This window comes from Cyprinodon tularosa, unplaced genomic scaffold (assembly GCF_016077235.1).
Source record: "Cyprinodon tularosa strain WSP-4 unplaced genomic scaffold, ASM1607723v1 ctg118, whole genome shotgun sequence".
NCBI classification, from domain to species: domain Eukaryota; kingdom Metazoa; phylum Chordata; class Actinopteri; order Cyprinodontiformes; family Cyprinodontidae; genus Cyprinodon; species Cyprinodon tularosa.
Window position 1 is genome coordinate 651,577 of NW_024037981.1, and position 13,913 is coordinate 665,489.

Here is a 13,913-nt window from a genome sequence, read left to right on the forward strand (position 1 = left end):
GTAGAAAACAAAAGAAACTGAGGCCTGAAGATGCATAAAATACAGCAGTTTTACTGGTGGCACTGAAACACGCAGGCAGAAGAATTTCTGAAGAGGAAAAAAAAGGATGCAGAGATGGAAGCTGGAGAGAAGGAGCATGAGGAAAAGAGGAGGGAAGACATGCATCCTGTCAGAGATAAATCACTGACGTACTTTTATCACATCTTTTCCCTCTCTGGCTGCTGGAGTGGGTTTTGGTTTGGAGGAAGGCTTCGGGGTGAGAGGTGGGGCTGAGACGGAGGATGAGGAGCTCTGACTGGTGGAGGAGGAGGTGGACACAGACATCTGATTGGAAGTGGTGGCGGTGGCGTCGTGGAGGAAGATCCGCTCACTGCGTCGCCGGTTCCAGCCCTCGTCCTCGCTGAAGCCCCCCACACCGGTGGACAGGTCGAAGCTGAATCTCCGCGGAGATCGAGGCGAAGGCCGGGTTTTGGTTAGAGGCTTCCGCTTCACCGGCATCGTTTCATCGTGCTTGGCGGGGCTGGGCTGATCACTTCTGCGGGTGGCGGGAGGCAAATGGGGGAGCTCAGGGGCCGAGCGCCTCCCATGCAGCAGGGAAGGGAACTTCCTCTGCCTCAGATCCGAGCCGGAGTCGGACCAGTCACACTCGGGTGAACCTGAGAGGAGAGAGACTGTGATCAAATAATGCAGAAGAGCTTTATGATGAACCCTAATAGTGCAGGACAGAAAGTGTAACTGAACATGAATGCAGTGCTTGGCCAGATTCACAGCATTTCCAAATTCATGTCACATCCATAGACTTTAATGCTAATCAGGTTTTAATTTGACCAAAAAATTTTATGGTTTTTAAAACATTTCAACAACAAAAACATTGAAAAGTGTGGAGTGTCTTTGCACCCTTCCAAAGTAGATGCTCTGTAAAAATTGCTAGAAATACATAAACAGACTAAAAGCAAATGTCAAGTGATTCACATTTTATCTAAGACAGATTTTTTTTTTCACATAAGGATTTGACTTTGGCCAGACCATTATGTTTTTAACTAGACATCTTCATTGCAGCTCTGGCTCCATGTTTTTGGATGTCTTCTGCTGTGTCTGACAGGCTTTCTGCAGAAAGCCACCATTCAAATCCTCAAATCCTTATTCAGGCTGACAAAAGCAATTCCTACAGCATGATACCGGCACCACCATGCACTATAATGAGCTTCCTAGATCTTTAAATCTGACATTTTGAAGATTAAATTTTTTTTTATGAAAAAAAAAAAAAACTTGCAGAATCACGGTAGAAGAATCTAAAAAATTACTGTACACCTCAATTTTAGGCTTTTATTTCTTTAAATTTCAATGATACTTCAGTTTTCCTTTCTCTTTATTGATCCATCTCCTAAAATTCCAGTGAAATACAAAAAAGTTTGTAACTTTGACCAAAGGGAATTTCAAAGTCAAATGATGGACAGGTTTGTGTCTGTTTGTGTTTACCCAGAGCGCTCTGTCGGCTGCTGCTGTGTTTGCCGTCATGGAGCAAACTCAGAGGTGGTGGGCTGACAGGGAGGGCGCTGGCCGCAAACCTGGCCAGCAGACCCAACCCGCTCTCCTCCTCGTCATCGTCGTCATCGTCACCATCTGAACCGGACTCATCCTCTTCTTCATCCTCAGAGGTCTCTGTGTGGGAGAGAAAACTGTGAGCACGGGAGCAGAGACAAGCTGCAGGTATGGGATTCATGTCTCAATTTATATAGCTTCTAACAACATAATAAAATAAGAAATTTTTACTGAATGGGATCTCAAGAAAAAAAAAAAAAGCTTCTATGCAGTCAAACACAGACACACTCCTGGAGGTGAGGGTTATTAAGTAAATAACGGTGGAGCGAGAAGATACAAGGTCCAAAACCACTGCAGCGTCCCTTCACACCGTAAAGCTGCACAGAAATGCAGAGCAGCGGACCTCCAAGAATTACAACGACCATGCATGAGATGCAAGCAACACCAGACTGGGGTGAGTCAAAACCCTGGCCTCAGACGTTTAGTATTAATGGCACAGAAAAAAGATGAAGGAAAGAAAACTAAAATGCTCGGTTTAAATCTGAACAAACCAGCAGAGTTTACAGAGAGGTAGAGACAAACACACACCGTGGTGAACTGCTGGGGAAGCTGTGTGACGCTGGAAGTTACCAGGAAGGTCCAGAGCAGCAGATGAGGATGAGGATCTCCTCCTCAGGGGTTAGAGTGTTAACAGTGAGGCTGGATTCACAGTACAGGAGGACTTAATGCTGAAACTGCCATTTTCTGACTAAAAAAATATATATTTTTTCCTTCTGCTCGAAATCCCTTTTGTACATATTGCCACCTTACAACCAGAAACTTTAATCTTATTGGAATTTACTCTGATATGCCTGAATTAAAAAAAGAACAAGCAAACTCCTTCAGATCTCTAATTATCAAGATATAAAAGAGACACAGAAGGCTGAGCAAGAGAAGTCAAAAACAGGGAGATCCATAACTACAATGAAAAAGAATAAAAATAAAAACGGTTGTTATGAGTAAAAATTTGTGGTTATTAACAAGGAGAGGCAAAAAGAAAAAAAAGACAGTAAAGCATGGCAGTGATAGCATCATGCTAAGGAAACGCCTTTATTCAAATGGGACAAGGAATCTGTTAGAAGAGAAAAAAAGATTCAAACTGGGGGAGGAAGCTTTTCTTTCAGCAGCACAACCATCAGTGGGATGGTTAAATTTAAAGGATAACCTCGTCTTAAAACGGACCAAAGTCCAGGATTAGGTCTAAGGGTAAATATTGTTAAACATTCCAATTTAAAGAAGCTTCCTATCCAATCTGATCAAACTTATTGCTGTTTGTAAAAGAAATATGACTAAAAATATCTGAAGATGTTCAAAGCTGGTAGACTTAAACCTGCATAAAAATTTGTTCTGCAGCTGCAAAAAATGTAACTTTCTGCAAAATATCAATTCACTGAATGGAAGTATCCTTAAAGAGTTTAATATTACTGATTTATCCAATTGTGCTCCACTATTCCCCCATCATGACGCTTCCCCCACCATGCTATACAGTAACAATGTGACAAGGGTGAAGAGCGGTGTCAGTTTTCTTCCACTCTGTGTTCAAGAGTTGAATTTTAAGGAGCTTTTAGTATTTACATCTTAATTTAAATTAAATCAAACTGATGTTTATGGTTTTAATGTGACAAAATGTCAAAAAAGTTGGAGAGAGTAACTCAATTCTCACGCTGTACTGTGAATCCATGTGTTAACAGCAGCAGACAGGTGTTTAAAACAAGCAGGCACTGAGAGGACAGCCCTGTGAGGCCCCTTTGGCAACAATATGCTTTATGATTCGAGCCACCATGGTTACGTCCTCCGTTCCCGTCCAACAGGAAACGCCCTCCTTTAAACTTTTTCGGTCGTCGGAAGCAGGATGGTGGGGGTAACCATGGCTAGCTTTGAAGAGCTCCAAATTCGTGAGAAAATATACAAAAAAAATGATAAAAGTTAATGTTCTGTAAATGTAGTTTAATTTCTGCACGTTTCATGTTAGTGTTCAGTGATTATAAAAAAAAAATTGAGGGAGGGGCACTTCCTACTTACAGAGCAGGTGACAGGGGTGTGGCCTCAGGCAGGGCGGGGCAGCGCAGCGACGGAGCGCAGCCTAGCCTTAGCGCAGACTAGCTTTAAAAGCAGAGCCTTAGCCACAGCGTGGGGGGGGGGGGGGGGGGGGGTCGCTGTAGCGAGGAAGTGTAGGCTCAAGGCTGCGCTAGTCCAGACCAAGCTTCTGTAAAGTCGCAGCAGCACAAGCACATTGAACAGGCTGAGAGACACTCAAAGCATTATGGGAAGGGAAATAAAGTGGGGGGAGGAGGGGGGATGAAAGGACAGAGCGAGGTTTCTGAGAGAGAGCAGGGAGAAGGGTTATCTGAAGGTTTAGTAGACACACAAGAGGAGCTCATTGTTGTCCAAATATCCCTTTAATCTCAACGCTGTCACAACATGTAGCATAAAATAACACTGACCTGTCCAAATAAGCGCTACGGTAACCCTACGCTCACCTAGCTAACGCCTTCTCCACTTCCCCAGGAGAAAAAGTGGGATATTTGACAAGCAGAGCCTTTTTAAAGGATGTGTGAGGAGCAGTGGCAGCTGGACAGACAGACTGACGGAAACAGACACAACAAGATGAAGCAGACACAAGGACCACAGCAGTTTGCAATCTGTACCAATCAGATCAACACCTTTAATAAAGCTTAGAAATACCAAACTGCGATACAGCTTTGTGGAAAAAGATCTCACATTTCACATTTGTACAAATGCTACAAAAACAAAGAAAAAAAAACAAACAACTTTGCAATCCAGGCAATAAAAAATCTCCATAGAAATAGGTAAACTCTGGAAAAACAAAACAAAAACCAAAATAACAGAAAATCAAAAGCAGCGACTTTGCAGAAAAAAGCCAGCAGCAAAAAGAGGTAGGGATGATGAAGCTAACGCACAGTCTGACAGGGGCGACCCTAGCCTCACAGACACAGAACTGCCTGATTTGGCAGGAAAAGGCTCAGTAACCTTGATCAAAGGAGTCGTCAGAGGAGCTGAGGCCCGCCTCCTCCAGCAGCAGCGATAAGTGCTTGTGCTTCTTCCTGGAAGGTTTCTGACTGGGCAGCAGGGAGGTAGGCGACGACGCAGAGCGCCTCTTCCTGGTAGAACCATCGCGGGGATGAGTCTTTGAGTGAGGAGGCCAGCCTCCTCCGGGAGAAACGTGTTCCTCTGAATCTGTATCTGGTGCAGAGAGAGAGCAGTTGATGATGGGTGAGGACAAGAAGTCTCACATAGAGGCTTGTCTGCCTGAATTGGATTCAGGACTTTAATTGACTGGACTAATAAAAGCTCAGGAAGCAGACTTGATCAGGTAGTTTAGGAAACTGAAGAGGTTTTCTCTCTGGGTACTCACTGTTCGAGCAACTGCTGAGCTCAGATCTCATGGGCGAGAACACGGCCTTCTTCTGACCTTTAACCTTCCGGATCGTCTCTGCAGCTGAAGCTTTGGTCCCCAGCTTGAGCTTCGCGCCTTTGACTGAGGAGTGAACGCCTCGCTCCTTCAGCCCGCTTTCACACGGTCTGCCCTTCGACTTCTCCAACCTGGCGGCCAGTTTGCGAGAGGCGCCGAGGGAGCCGAGCTGGGAGAGCGAGAGCGCCCTGTCCAGGTCCGAAGCCAGCTGCTCCTGCTCACACACGTGGCCGCGCTTCGCCTTCAGAGCCTACAAACACCAGCGGGTGAATCACTAACGAGGACACGAGGCAATTCAAAAGTCCACGAACAAGCTGCCTACCTCTAGAGCGTGAGTGCTGGACGGCTCCTGGTCGCTCCAGCTCTTCTTCTTCTTTTTCTTCTTCTTCTTCACCCCTCCAGTTCCGGTTTCCGTGTCCTCTTCATCTCTGGACAAACAGAACCTTTTCCTCTGTCCTTCTCCGGCTTCAGAGTCCTCCGAGTATTGCACTGTCCGACCCAGCCTGACAGGAGGACATGTTTGTAATTGAATGTATAGATAAAAAAAATAAATAAACAGATATGAAACTTCCAATATGAAAGCAGGCACTCACTTTCCAGGCCTGCCGTCCAGTTTGGTAGGTGTAGGCAAATGTTTCCTCTTCCTTGGTCTCCCTCTGCCCCGTCTGGTCAGACTCCGCCTCTCGTCCTCCTGCTGCCTCTCTCTGACAAATAATCAGATGTGAGTTACAGTGCAGGTAAGATTGGTTTCTTGCTCACAGCGTCATGCGGGAGCGCCAACCTCTTGTCCCTGCGCCGCTGCAGCTTGCTCAGCTCCCTCTGCTTCTCCTTATACGTCTTCTGCAGCTCAGCCAGGCGAACGCGATACTCCACCTCCACGGCGTCCAACATGTCCACAGACATTTTACTGTACAGCTGCAGCAAAACACAAACATGAGCGTCCCGCCGGACCGGGTTTCATGAACCGATGGTGGTTCCCTCCCGTTTCTTCTTCTTACCGGCTCCTCCTTCCTGTGCCTCCAGCTGTACTTCTTGTCGGGGTCCAGAGTTCTCGGAAGATCGATGTGGGACTGCTTCTCGATAGCCTCCAGTAAAATCTGTCTGCTTGCTTCGAGGAGACAGTCCAGACCGTCTAACGTCAGATCTGAAAGGAGAAACGGCAAAGAAGATCAGAGGAGTAGTGAAGGAAAACAAAGAGAAAGTAGAGATGCACTGATCAGGCTTTTCCTGGAAGATTGAGATTTCTGATTTCTTTTTTCCTCCCTTTAAGTCTGACCTGCTGATCCACATTTTCTTTTCTTTTTAATACAAACAATGTGCTGCAAGTACTTTGATACAGGTAGCAGTTATGGATATGATTATTGATAATTATTAAATCTTTTATTTTTCAAATTTTTTTTTCTTTAAATAAAAGGGGGTAGGTTTAAAAAAACATAAAAATGTTCCTATTCAATCATATGAATCCGTTTATATATTTACAGTCCCTTAAGCATGAAAACCAGACTTTACTAAACCTTAAAGGGCGAACCTCGTCAAAGTGAGTGTTCCCAAAGAAAGATGGGAAAAAGACAAACATTCAGCATATATAAATCCAGGTTTTTGTTGAAATAATAATGCATTTTATTCAAAAGCACTTTTCAAAACCACTCAAGGACACTATGAAATAATTTAAAAGACAAAAGAACAGCCATCGATTTATTAAAGGATATTTTAATCAAACATGGCTGAATAAAGTCTGTTGCTGAGGATGCACTAGCAATTATTCACACAAAATTTAAAACAAAAAATCTTTGAAGGATTTCAGCTATTGATTTTTCTATTATTTAAGTAATCCAGTGTTTTGTGTGTTTTTTTTTTTTGTATTTAAATACCTATTCATTTAAAAAGAGAGTCTCTAAGGATAAAGAAATATCTCAATAAACAGGTGTTTGAATTGTTCCTAAATGCATTTCCAGCGACCTTCCCTGTTTTGGACCACCTGTCCCCGGAAATGTCCACGGTTTTACCGTTTTATGAACGAGAGGGAAAATTTAGCGTGTAGATTGTTCTTATGTAAAGATAGCGTGTGAGCATGTTGCGCTCAGAAACAGCTGTTACAGTAGCTTGTTGCACTGATGTAAAGATGAGGAACAAAGCGCAACACTTTTAAACAGAAATTAGCCGTCACAACCGGCTGCAGTGGATGGGTAGCAGCAGTGTTTTAATCGATCTACTTAATTAAGATTGGGCTGATGCTTGTGAATAATGTTTGGTTTGTGCCCAGGTTAAACAAATATGGCTTCGATGTGTTTTGTTTTCCAAAAGATGATTACCCAAAATGAATTTAAGTTAATAAAAAAAAAAAAAAAGTAAGACAAGACCACATGAAAACTCCTGTGAGGCGTAGGGGTGAGTATTGGCATAGGTGTTGCTATACGACACGTGTCAAGATACTTGGGTCAGTAGGGCTGGGTAAAAAAATCGATTCCTTTATATTTTTGCAAAATCGATGTCTAGGAAATGAGATCAATTAGTACATGACGTTCACATTCAAATGAGCAGGAAAGATGCACTCAAGATAACTTCAATCCAGACAGCTGCTAATATAGCCAATAGGTTGACTGAAGACATTAACAAATGGGGGCTGACCAGCAAACACCCTGTAGTTGTTACAGAAAACGCTGTTAATATGATTTATGCAGTGAAGATAATGCAGCTCATGCATGTCAGAGTGAGTGAGGCTTCCCTTTTTCACTTTTCACAAACAAGTTTGCACTTATGAGACAGTTTTGTTCACATCCCAAGTTTAAATTATCTGATTCACAAGTTTGCACTTTGTGTTTAATATGACAGGAAAAAAAATAAATTACATGATTATTTTGAAACGCAGAAACCACTTTCATCATTGTAAAAACAGATGGAATTGAAATTAATCAATTTAGAACTTTATTAATCAAAACCGAATCGATTCAGGACTTTGGCGAAAATACCCAGCCCTATGGGTCACAATTCGATATTATCACGATATTGCAAAGTCCCTATATATTGCGATATTTTTCCCAGCTATCAAATTAAATGTATAGATAAAAAAGCAAGTGCTGTATATTTATATATGTGTTCATTAAAAGATCATTTAATTATTTTTGTATCCGTGTTGTTTCTGGTTTGAGTCAGTCCACGTCTTCCTCTGTGACAGCCTCAACTACAGATATGGTGATGAGCTATACAGCATAAGGGCTCCACGGCGCTGTCTGCCAGAGTGGCGGTGCAGAGGTAGCTCATTTTGCCTCATCGTTTTAGATAAAATTGTTTTGTTTTTGTAAAATCCATATCAGGAACTGAAAGATCTATATTACATCAGGCAGTTGAAAATCACAACATATGACTCAGGGAGTCAATTATAAGTTTTTCTGAATTATAGTTGTGATGTATGAGCATAGACTTACAGGCTTAGTTGTGCTTTCCTACCACTTAGTTTGAATATATGAAAGTTCCTAAGTTACATTTTTGACGTGTAATGTGCCAATCAGAGGCGATCGATGAATTTCTAGAGCTCTGATTGGTGCGTCTCTAGTTTAAGTGTGATGATGGTGATCACTTGCCTTGCGCCTGGAAAATGAGGTCCGTCTCGTTTTTAGCCATCTGACTGAGGAGGGCCATCCCCTCAAGAGCCACCATCTCCAAGGCTGCTGGGCCGCTGCAGTCGGAGGTAAAGGGAGGATCGACCAGCTGGGATTCCAGAGTGGGGATAGGTGGCGTTCCAGGCCGGGCTCTGGCCATCTCGCTGGCTGTTAGAAGGGCGAGCATCCCCCCCATGGGGTCCTCTGCGCGGATAAGAGGGAGGGGAGAGCCGAGGATGGGGGGCTCACAGGAACTCTCCTCCAAACAGGGAGGGAAGGAATCAGATGGAGAGTCGGCCTGCTCCAGGTCACACACAGCCGTCTGCTCCGACAACGCGCACACCTGAGGTCTTTCCTGGTCACCTGCATCATCAGAGATGGACGGGTGATACGGTGGCAGCTCTGCCTCTTTCAGGGGTTCTGGTTTAGGCTCGTCTGCTGCAGGTTCAGCAGGGAGGATCTTAACCGCCTGACAAGAGTTGGATGATAACTCTGTTTTTATCACGCTTTCCTTTTCCTCTTCCTCCCCCACTTCTGTCAGGCTCTCAGCCTGTGGAGATGGAGGACTGGAGGTTTCAGAGGCTCGTACATCCACCTCGTTATCTTTGCTAGCCTGGTCAGCGCTGCAGCTCAGCTGGATGGAACCTAGAGGTTCTGGTGTCAGGTCAGGCTGAGGGAGCTGGAAAGACTCTGCCTTCGGTGGCTCCAGATTATGGGACTTGATTTCTGCATCCAAAAGCTGTTCATGGTGGTGAGTTGAAGTTAGCGGCGCGGCTGCGGAACAGGACCGATGTACGTCTGTGTTCTCAGTGGCCGATGGCGGGATGGTATAAGGGGGGAAGGAGCCATACGGCGCAGTGATGGATTGGTAAGGGTAACCTGGAGGCAGGTCTGCAGCAGAGGTAAAACAAAATGACATCATCTCCATCTTTAACTTGTAAACTGTTCATTTGTTGTGCTCTGGAATAAAATCAAGCTGAGTTTTTAAATACCTGACGGGAGCTGTATGACCCGGCAGTTCAGTGAACGCAACTCACCGGAGTAGATGCCCTGAAAGGGCACGGCCGCCGACTTTTTCCTCTGCTCTCTGGCTCCCTCCTCCCCCTCCTCCTGTTTGGGCCGCCGCGGCGAGGAAGGCGGCGGGGAGGCAGAGGGTGGAGATGCCGGTAGGAGCTTCGGTGCGTGAGGAAGGACTCTGTGCCCTCCCTCCTCCGATTTCAGCGTGGCCACCGGAGAGGGCGTCGGAGGCAGGGGGGTGAGGGAGGACGTGGACGGGGTCGGAGATGGGGAGGGGCGGAGAGGTTTGCGGGGGTGCAGCACCGGTGAGGGCGACGGAGAAGATATGGAAGAGGCTCTGGTTTTTGGGTCGGCGCTCCGCTTGTCTACTTTGTCATCGATGTCGGACCGGTGCTCTCCGGCCTTCAGGCGCTCCTGCAACCGAGCAGAGGAGATGTTTCTGACCAATAGAAACGTTTGTGTGGTTTCAAACTGTTTCAGATTAGATGTACTTACGACGATCTGAGCATTCCTCTGAAGCTCGAAGAACTGCGCTGTTTGCTGCTGGATCATGAACAGCTCCTGCTGCCGGAGGATCTGATGCTGAGAGAGGAGCTGCAGCTGGGCAGCGTGCTGCAGAGAGCGGCCTGTGCCGTACACACTGGACCACAACGGGGCTCCACGCTCCAGAACGTCGCCTCCTGCACCACAGGAAGGAGCAAGGCAGCAAACTTTAAACAAATATGCTGTGAGCTAAACGGGCGAAAGCTGAACAGAAGCAGAAACACTTGTTCAAGAGAAACTTTGAAACTTGTAGTGAGACATGCTGAGCGTTACTACAGGGTTCTGCAGACTTTAAAACAGCCAAGCATTCAGTTCTTCTAGGAGAAGCAGCTCAGATTAACACACAGTTCTACAGAGAAATAGATTTGGTTCTTCTCTATAAGACATGAGGTATGATTCAATATAAAGACTGATGTTCTAATTTGACCCTGTTAAAGAGAGGACATGTTTCCTGCATTTTGGTGGAATAGATTAATCATCGAGTCTGGAAGGTATGGAGGTAGGAGGAAAGAAAAGTTCAGCTGAGCACCAATAAAATAAAAAATAAATAAAGAAGTGCCAGAGTCGCATTTAGGACCAATTAAAAAAAACAAGGTTATATAGTTCATCATAAGCTGAGGCTTTAAATAAAAACCTACAATCACATAAATAGATAAAAAAAAAAGAGATAGACAGGCCAAAAGAAAGAAATTAGAATATAGGGGAATAAGGATAAAAGGAGATAAAAGGGTTTTCTCCTTTTTAAGACAAGAAACAAAGGGACGAACCATAGAAGAAGAAACTTTTAAGGCAATAGAGTATTAAATAAACCTAACATTGATTCATTCTATAATGAAATTAAGACTTCATCTTTTTATCTCTCAATAAAACCTTTGAGAAAAGGTGAAATATTTCACAAAGAATCAAATCTTTTAATATGTGACGTCAAAGCCCTTTATGAAAGACCTAAATATTCACACATCTGAATGGTCCAAAGAGCATAAATTAAACTAGGGCACTTAAAGACCAGAAAAAAGTGATAAATGTATCTTTCCTTGATTGGAGAAGTATGCATGACTTCTGTCCCAGGAGGGAAAACCCTCATGTTTCAAATGCATCTCACTGATATCGGGTCCCAATTGAGGAGCAGTCATGAGGTGTGCAATCAGGCCGTCATGAAGCTTCATACGTCTACACGCAGAGAGACAGACAGCAGCTCCCGTACCGTAATGTGGCAGGTGTTCAGCAGGGATGACGATCAGCTGTCCAGACTGCGGGTCCCTGGCGAACTGGTAGGGAGGGGGGAGGGAGCCCGGCAGAGAGGGGGGATAGCCAGGGGGGAGTGACTGGTGGAGAGGGGAGGGACCCAGGCCTGGATGACAGAGGAGGATAAAAAAACAAAACAAAAAGAAAAAACAGATGGTTAAAAACAAACAAAAACAGAACTGAATCTAAAGCATTTAGAGTATTTTCCCCTCCATCCAGATTTCAGCCACACTGAGCCACATCTTGTTGTTTTTAGACTCCACGTCTAGACAGAAGAACCCTGAGGGACTTCTGCACAAGCATGTGGCTCTCTGTTTAGCGTTATCAGATGGTGCTTACATAAGTTAGTGATTGTGTGTGCTGGTGCTGTTATTTCAGGATGGAGAGCGTAGGAGAAGCAAGACTGGAATGTCCAGAAAAGACCAGGAATGTCTGAGGCAACTGACCCCCGAGAGGACAACGCCTCCCTTTTCTACAGGACCAATTACAGCCAGCCACATGTGCAGTGAAGAGCATGTTTGGAGGCACTATGACAGGCGCAAAGATGGAGAGGCTGTTTGAAAAGGTCAAAGGCCGATGATCTGAAATACAAAGTTATGTTGTACCAATACTAGCCTCTCTCCTGCCACTCTCGTTTCAAAAATATAGACCATAAAAAGTCATACTTCCATAAAAAAGTTATTGGTTTTTATGGTAAAATACAGTAACGGCAGGTGTAATAAAATTGTCGGTATGTTATACTGCTTAAAGCTATAAAGGAAAAGCAAAGGTCCTCAATTTTATTTATTTGAAAAACTCAACATTTTATCTAAACTCTTTTTCTATTTTCCTTACATCATTTTAGATATTCAAGTAGAAAAAAATTACTAAAACTTGACTTCACCAAAAAAATAAATTCCCATTGCTTAAAACAGCCTGTAGTTAGTAGTGTTTTACGATTATCCTATATAAGAGAGAACATTTAGCCTAGCGTTAGCATCGGTACCTTTTTCTTTTCCATAACCCTCATTCATTAAATTTTATTTTGAGATTCTAAGTTTACAACAAGCTCCAATAAATGTGATGTTGATTTAAATCCAAAATGTAAGAAAAATAGCCTTGAATTGGTGTCTGACAATTAAATTAAAACCCAAAGTGATGATGAGTAAAATGTACAAATCAAAGTGCAATTTGATTTAAAAAAAATAAGAATCTCTGTAGGAATCAATAAATTAATTCAAATTATATGCTTTAGAATACTGACACAGAAAAAAAACCAAAAAAAAAAAAACCATCAACAATGTTTGAATGCAACAGTTTGCAAATGTCATCAGAGAAATTCCCGTTCACACACCGTATGGAGAGCCGGACAGCCAGACTGGGGGGGCTCCAGGCCGGGGCATCCAGGGGTGAGAGGTCAGGGTTGAGGGGTCAGGAGGCCACCGCCCTGCCCCTGCCAGAGCAGCTCCTCCTGTGACCATGAGGTTGGGGGTCATGAGGCTGGACGTCATCATGCTAGGTGTCAAGCCACTTGACAGAGGGGCGGGGTGCATTGGCGAGAACTCAGGAAGATTCTTGGTCTCTCTGAAAGGAGATACAGTGTCAGATACTCGCTTTACAAGCAATAATAAAGGGTATGGAGTGTGCTGGTCGCATTTCTGCACAATATAACCAAAGACTACAAACTAGTGGGATTTTATTTGATAGCAGCAACAAAAAGAAAGCTTTCAAAACACAGATCTCAGTTACGTACATTTAACAAAAACGCAATGGGTGGCAAAAATAACCACACCGATCAGCTCCCTGAACGCACCATCACACAGTGGAACATGGTGCTGGCAGCATCATGCTGCAAAGGAGGATACAACCAAACCCAACAACCGGCGTACACCTTTTAGCTAAATGTCCTAGTCAAAGTAAATCCAACATGAAAACTGTGGCAGAAGCTGAAAATTATTTATCAAGGATATGGTCCATAAAATCTGACTGATCTTGAGATGCTTTGAAGAGAAGAAAAGAGGAAAATGTCTAATCTTCGGGTGTTTGACCTTTAGTGGGGAGGTGGATCTATGAGGCATTCTCAAAAAAGCAAAGTAAACCTTTTATTTCTTTTTAAAAAGTAAAAAAAAATAAAATAATACTCTTTAGATTTGATAACTGCCCACAACTTTTAGTTTGTGTACCACATAAAATCCAAAAGAAATGCACTGAAGTTGGTGGAAGTAATAAAACTTCATGTCCATTAAAATAAATACAACATAACTCATAGAGAAAATTAAAATAAATCAGTGGAAAAACAGCCCAACAGTTTCACCTGATGACTTTCTCTTGCTCGCGCTCCAGCCGGCCAGCCAGCAGTCGCTCCTCATGATGGCGAGCGCGCTCCTCCCCTCGGTCCTCATCTGCAAACAGAACCTAATTTTTAGCTTTTTTTGTCTTTTGTTTTTTTTAAACCCACTTCAAAATTACAATCTGCTTATGTGAACGAGGGAAAGGAGAAAAATGAGCAAACGATC

General features: G+C 43.8%; 1 protein-coding gene across 3 annotated transcripts in view; it reads right to left on the reverse strand.

The window, feature by feature from the left end:
• tnrc18 (trinucleotide repeat containing 18) overlaps positions 1-13,913 on the reverse strand; it is a 53,635-nt gene that overhangs the window by 13,609 nt on the left and 26,113 nt on the right. For all 3 annotated transcript variants that reach the window (XM_038267227.1, XM_038267236.1, XM_038267219.1), the window contains 14 exons: positions 13,712-13,799; positions 12,752-12,981; positions 11,378-11,524; positions 10,126-10,310; positions 9,651-10,044; positions 8,596-9,504; positions 6,013-6,158; positions 5,796-5,929; positions 5,608-5,718; positions 5,337-5,517; positions 4,958-5,264; positions 4,573-4,785; positions 1,480-1,662; positions 193-656 (listed from right to left, as the gene is read on the reverse strand). In XM_038267227.1, the coding sequence (XP_038123155.1) occupies positions 193-656; positions 1,480-1,662; positions 4,573-4,785; positions 4,958-5,264; positions 5,337-5,517; positions 5,608-5,718; positions 5,796-5,929; positions 6,013-6,158; positions 8,596-9,504; positions 9,651-10,044; positions 10,126-10,310; positions 11,378-11,524; positions 12,752-12,981; positions 13,712-13,799 (3,692 nt within the window). The remainder of the gene's footprint in view (positions 1-192; positions 657-1,479; positions 1,663-4,572; positions 4,786-4,957; positions 5,265-5,336; positions 5,518-5,607; positions 5,719-5,795; positions 5,930-6,012; positions 6,159-8,595; positions 9,505-9,650; positions 10,045-10,125; positions 10,311-11,377; positions 11,525-12,751; positions 12,982-13,711; positions 13,800-13,913) is intronic.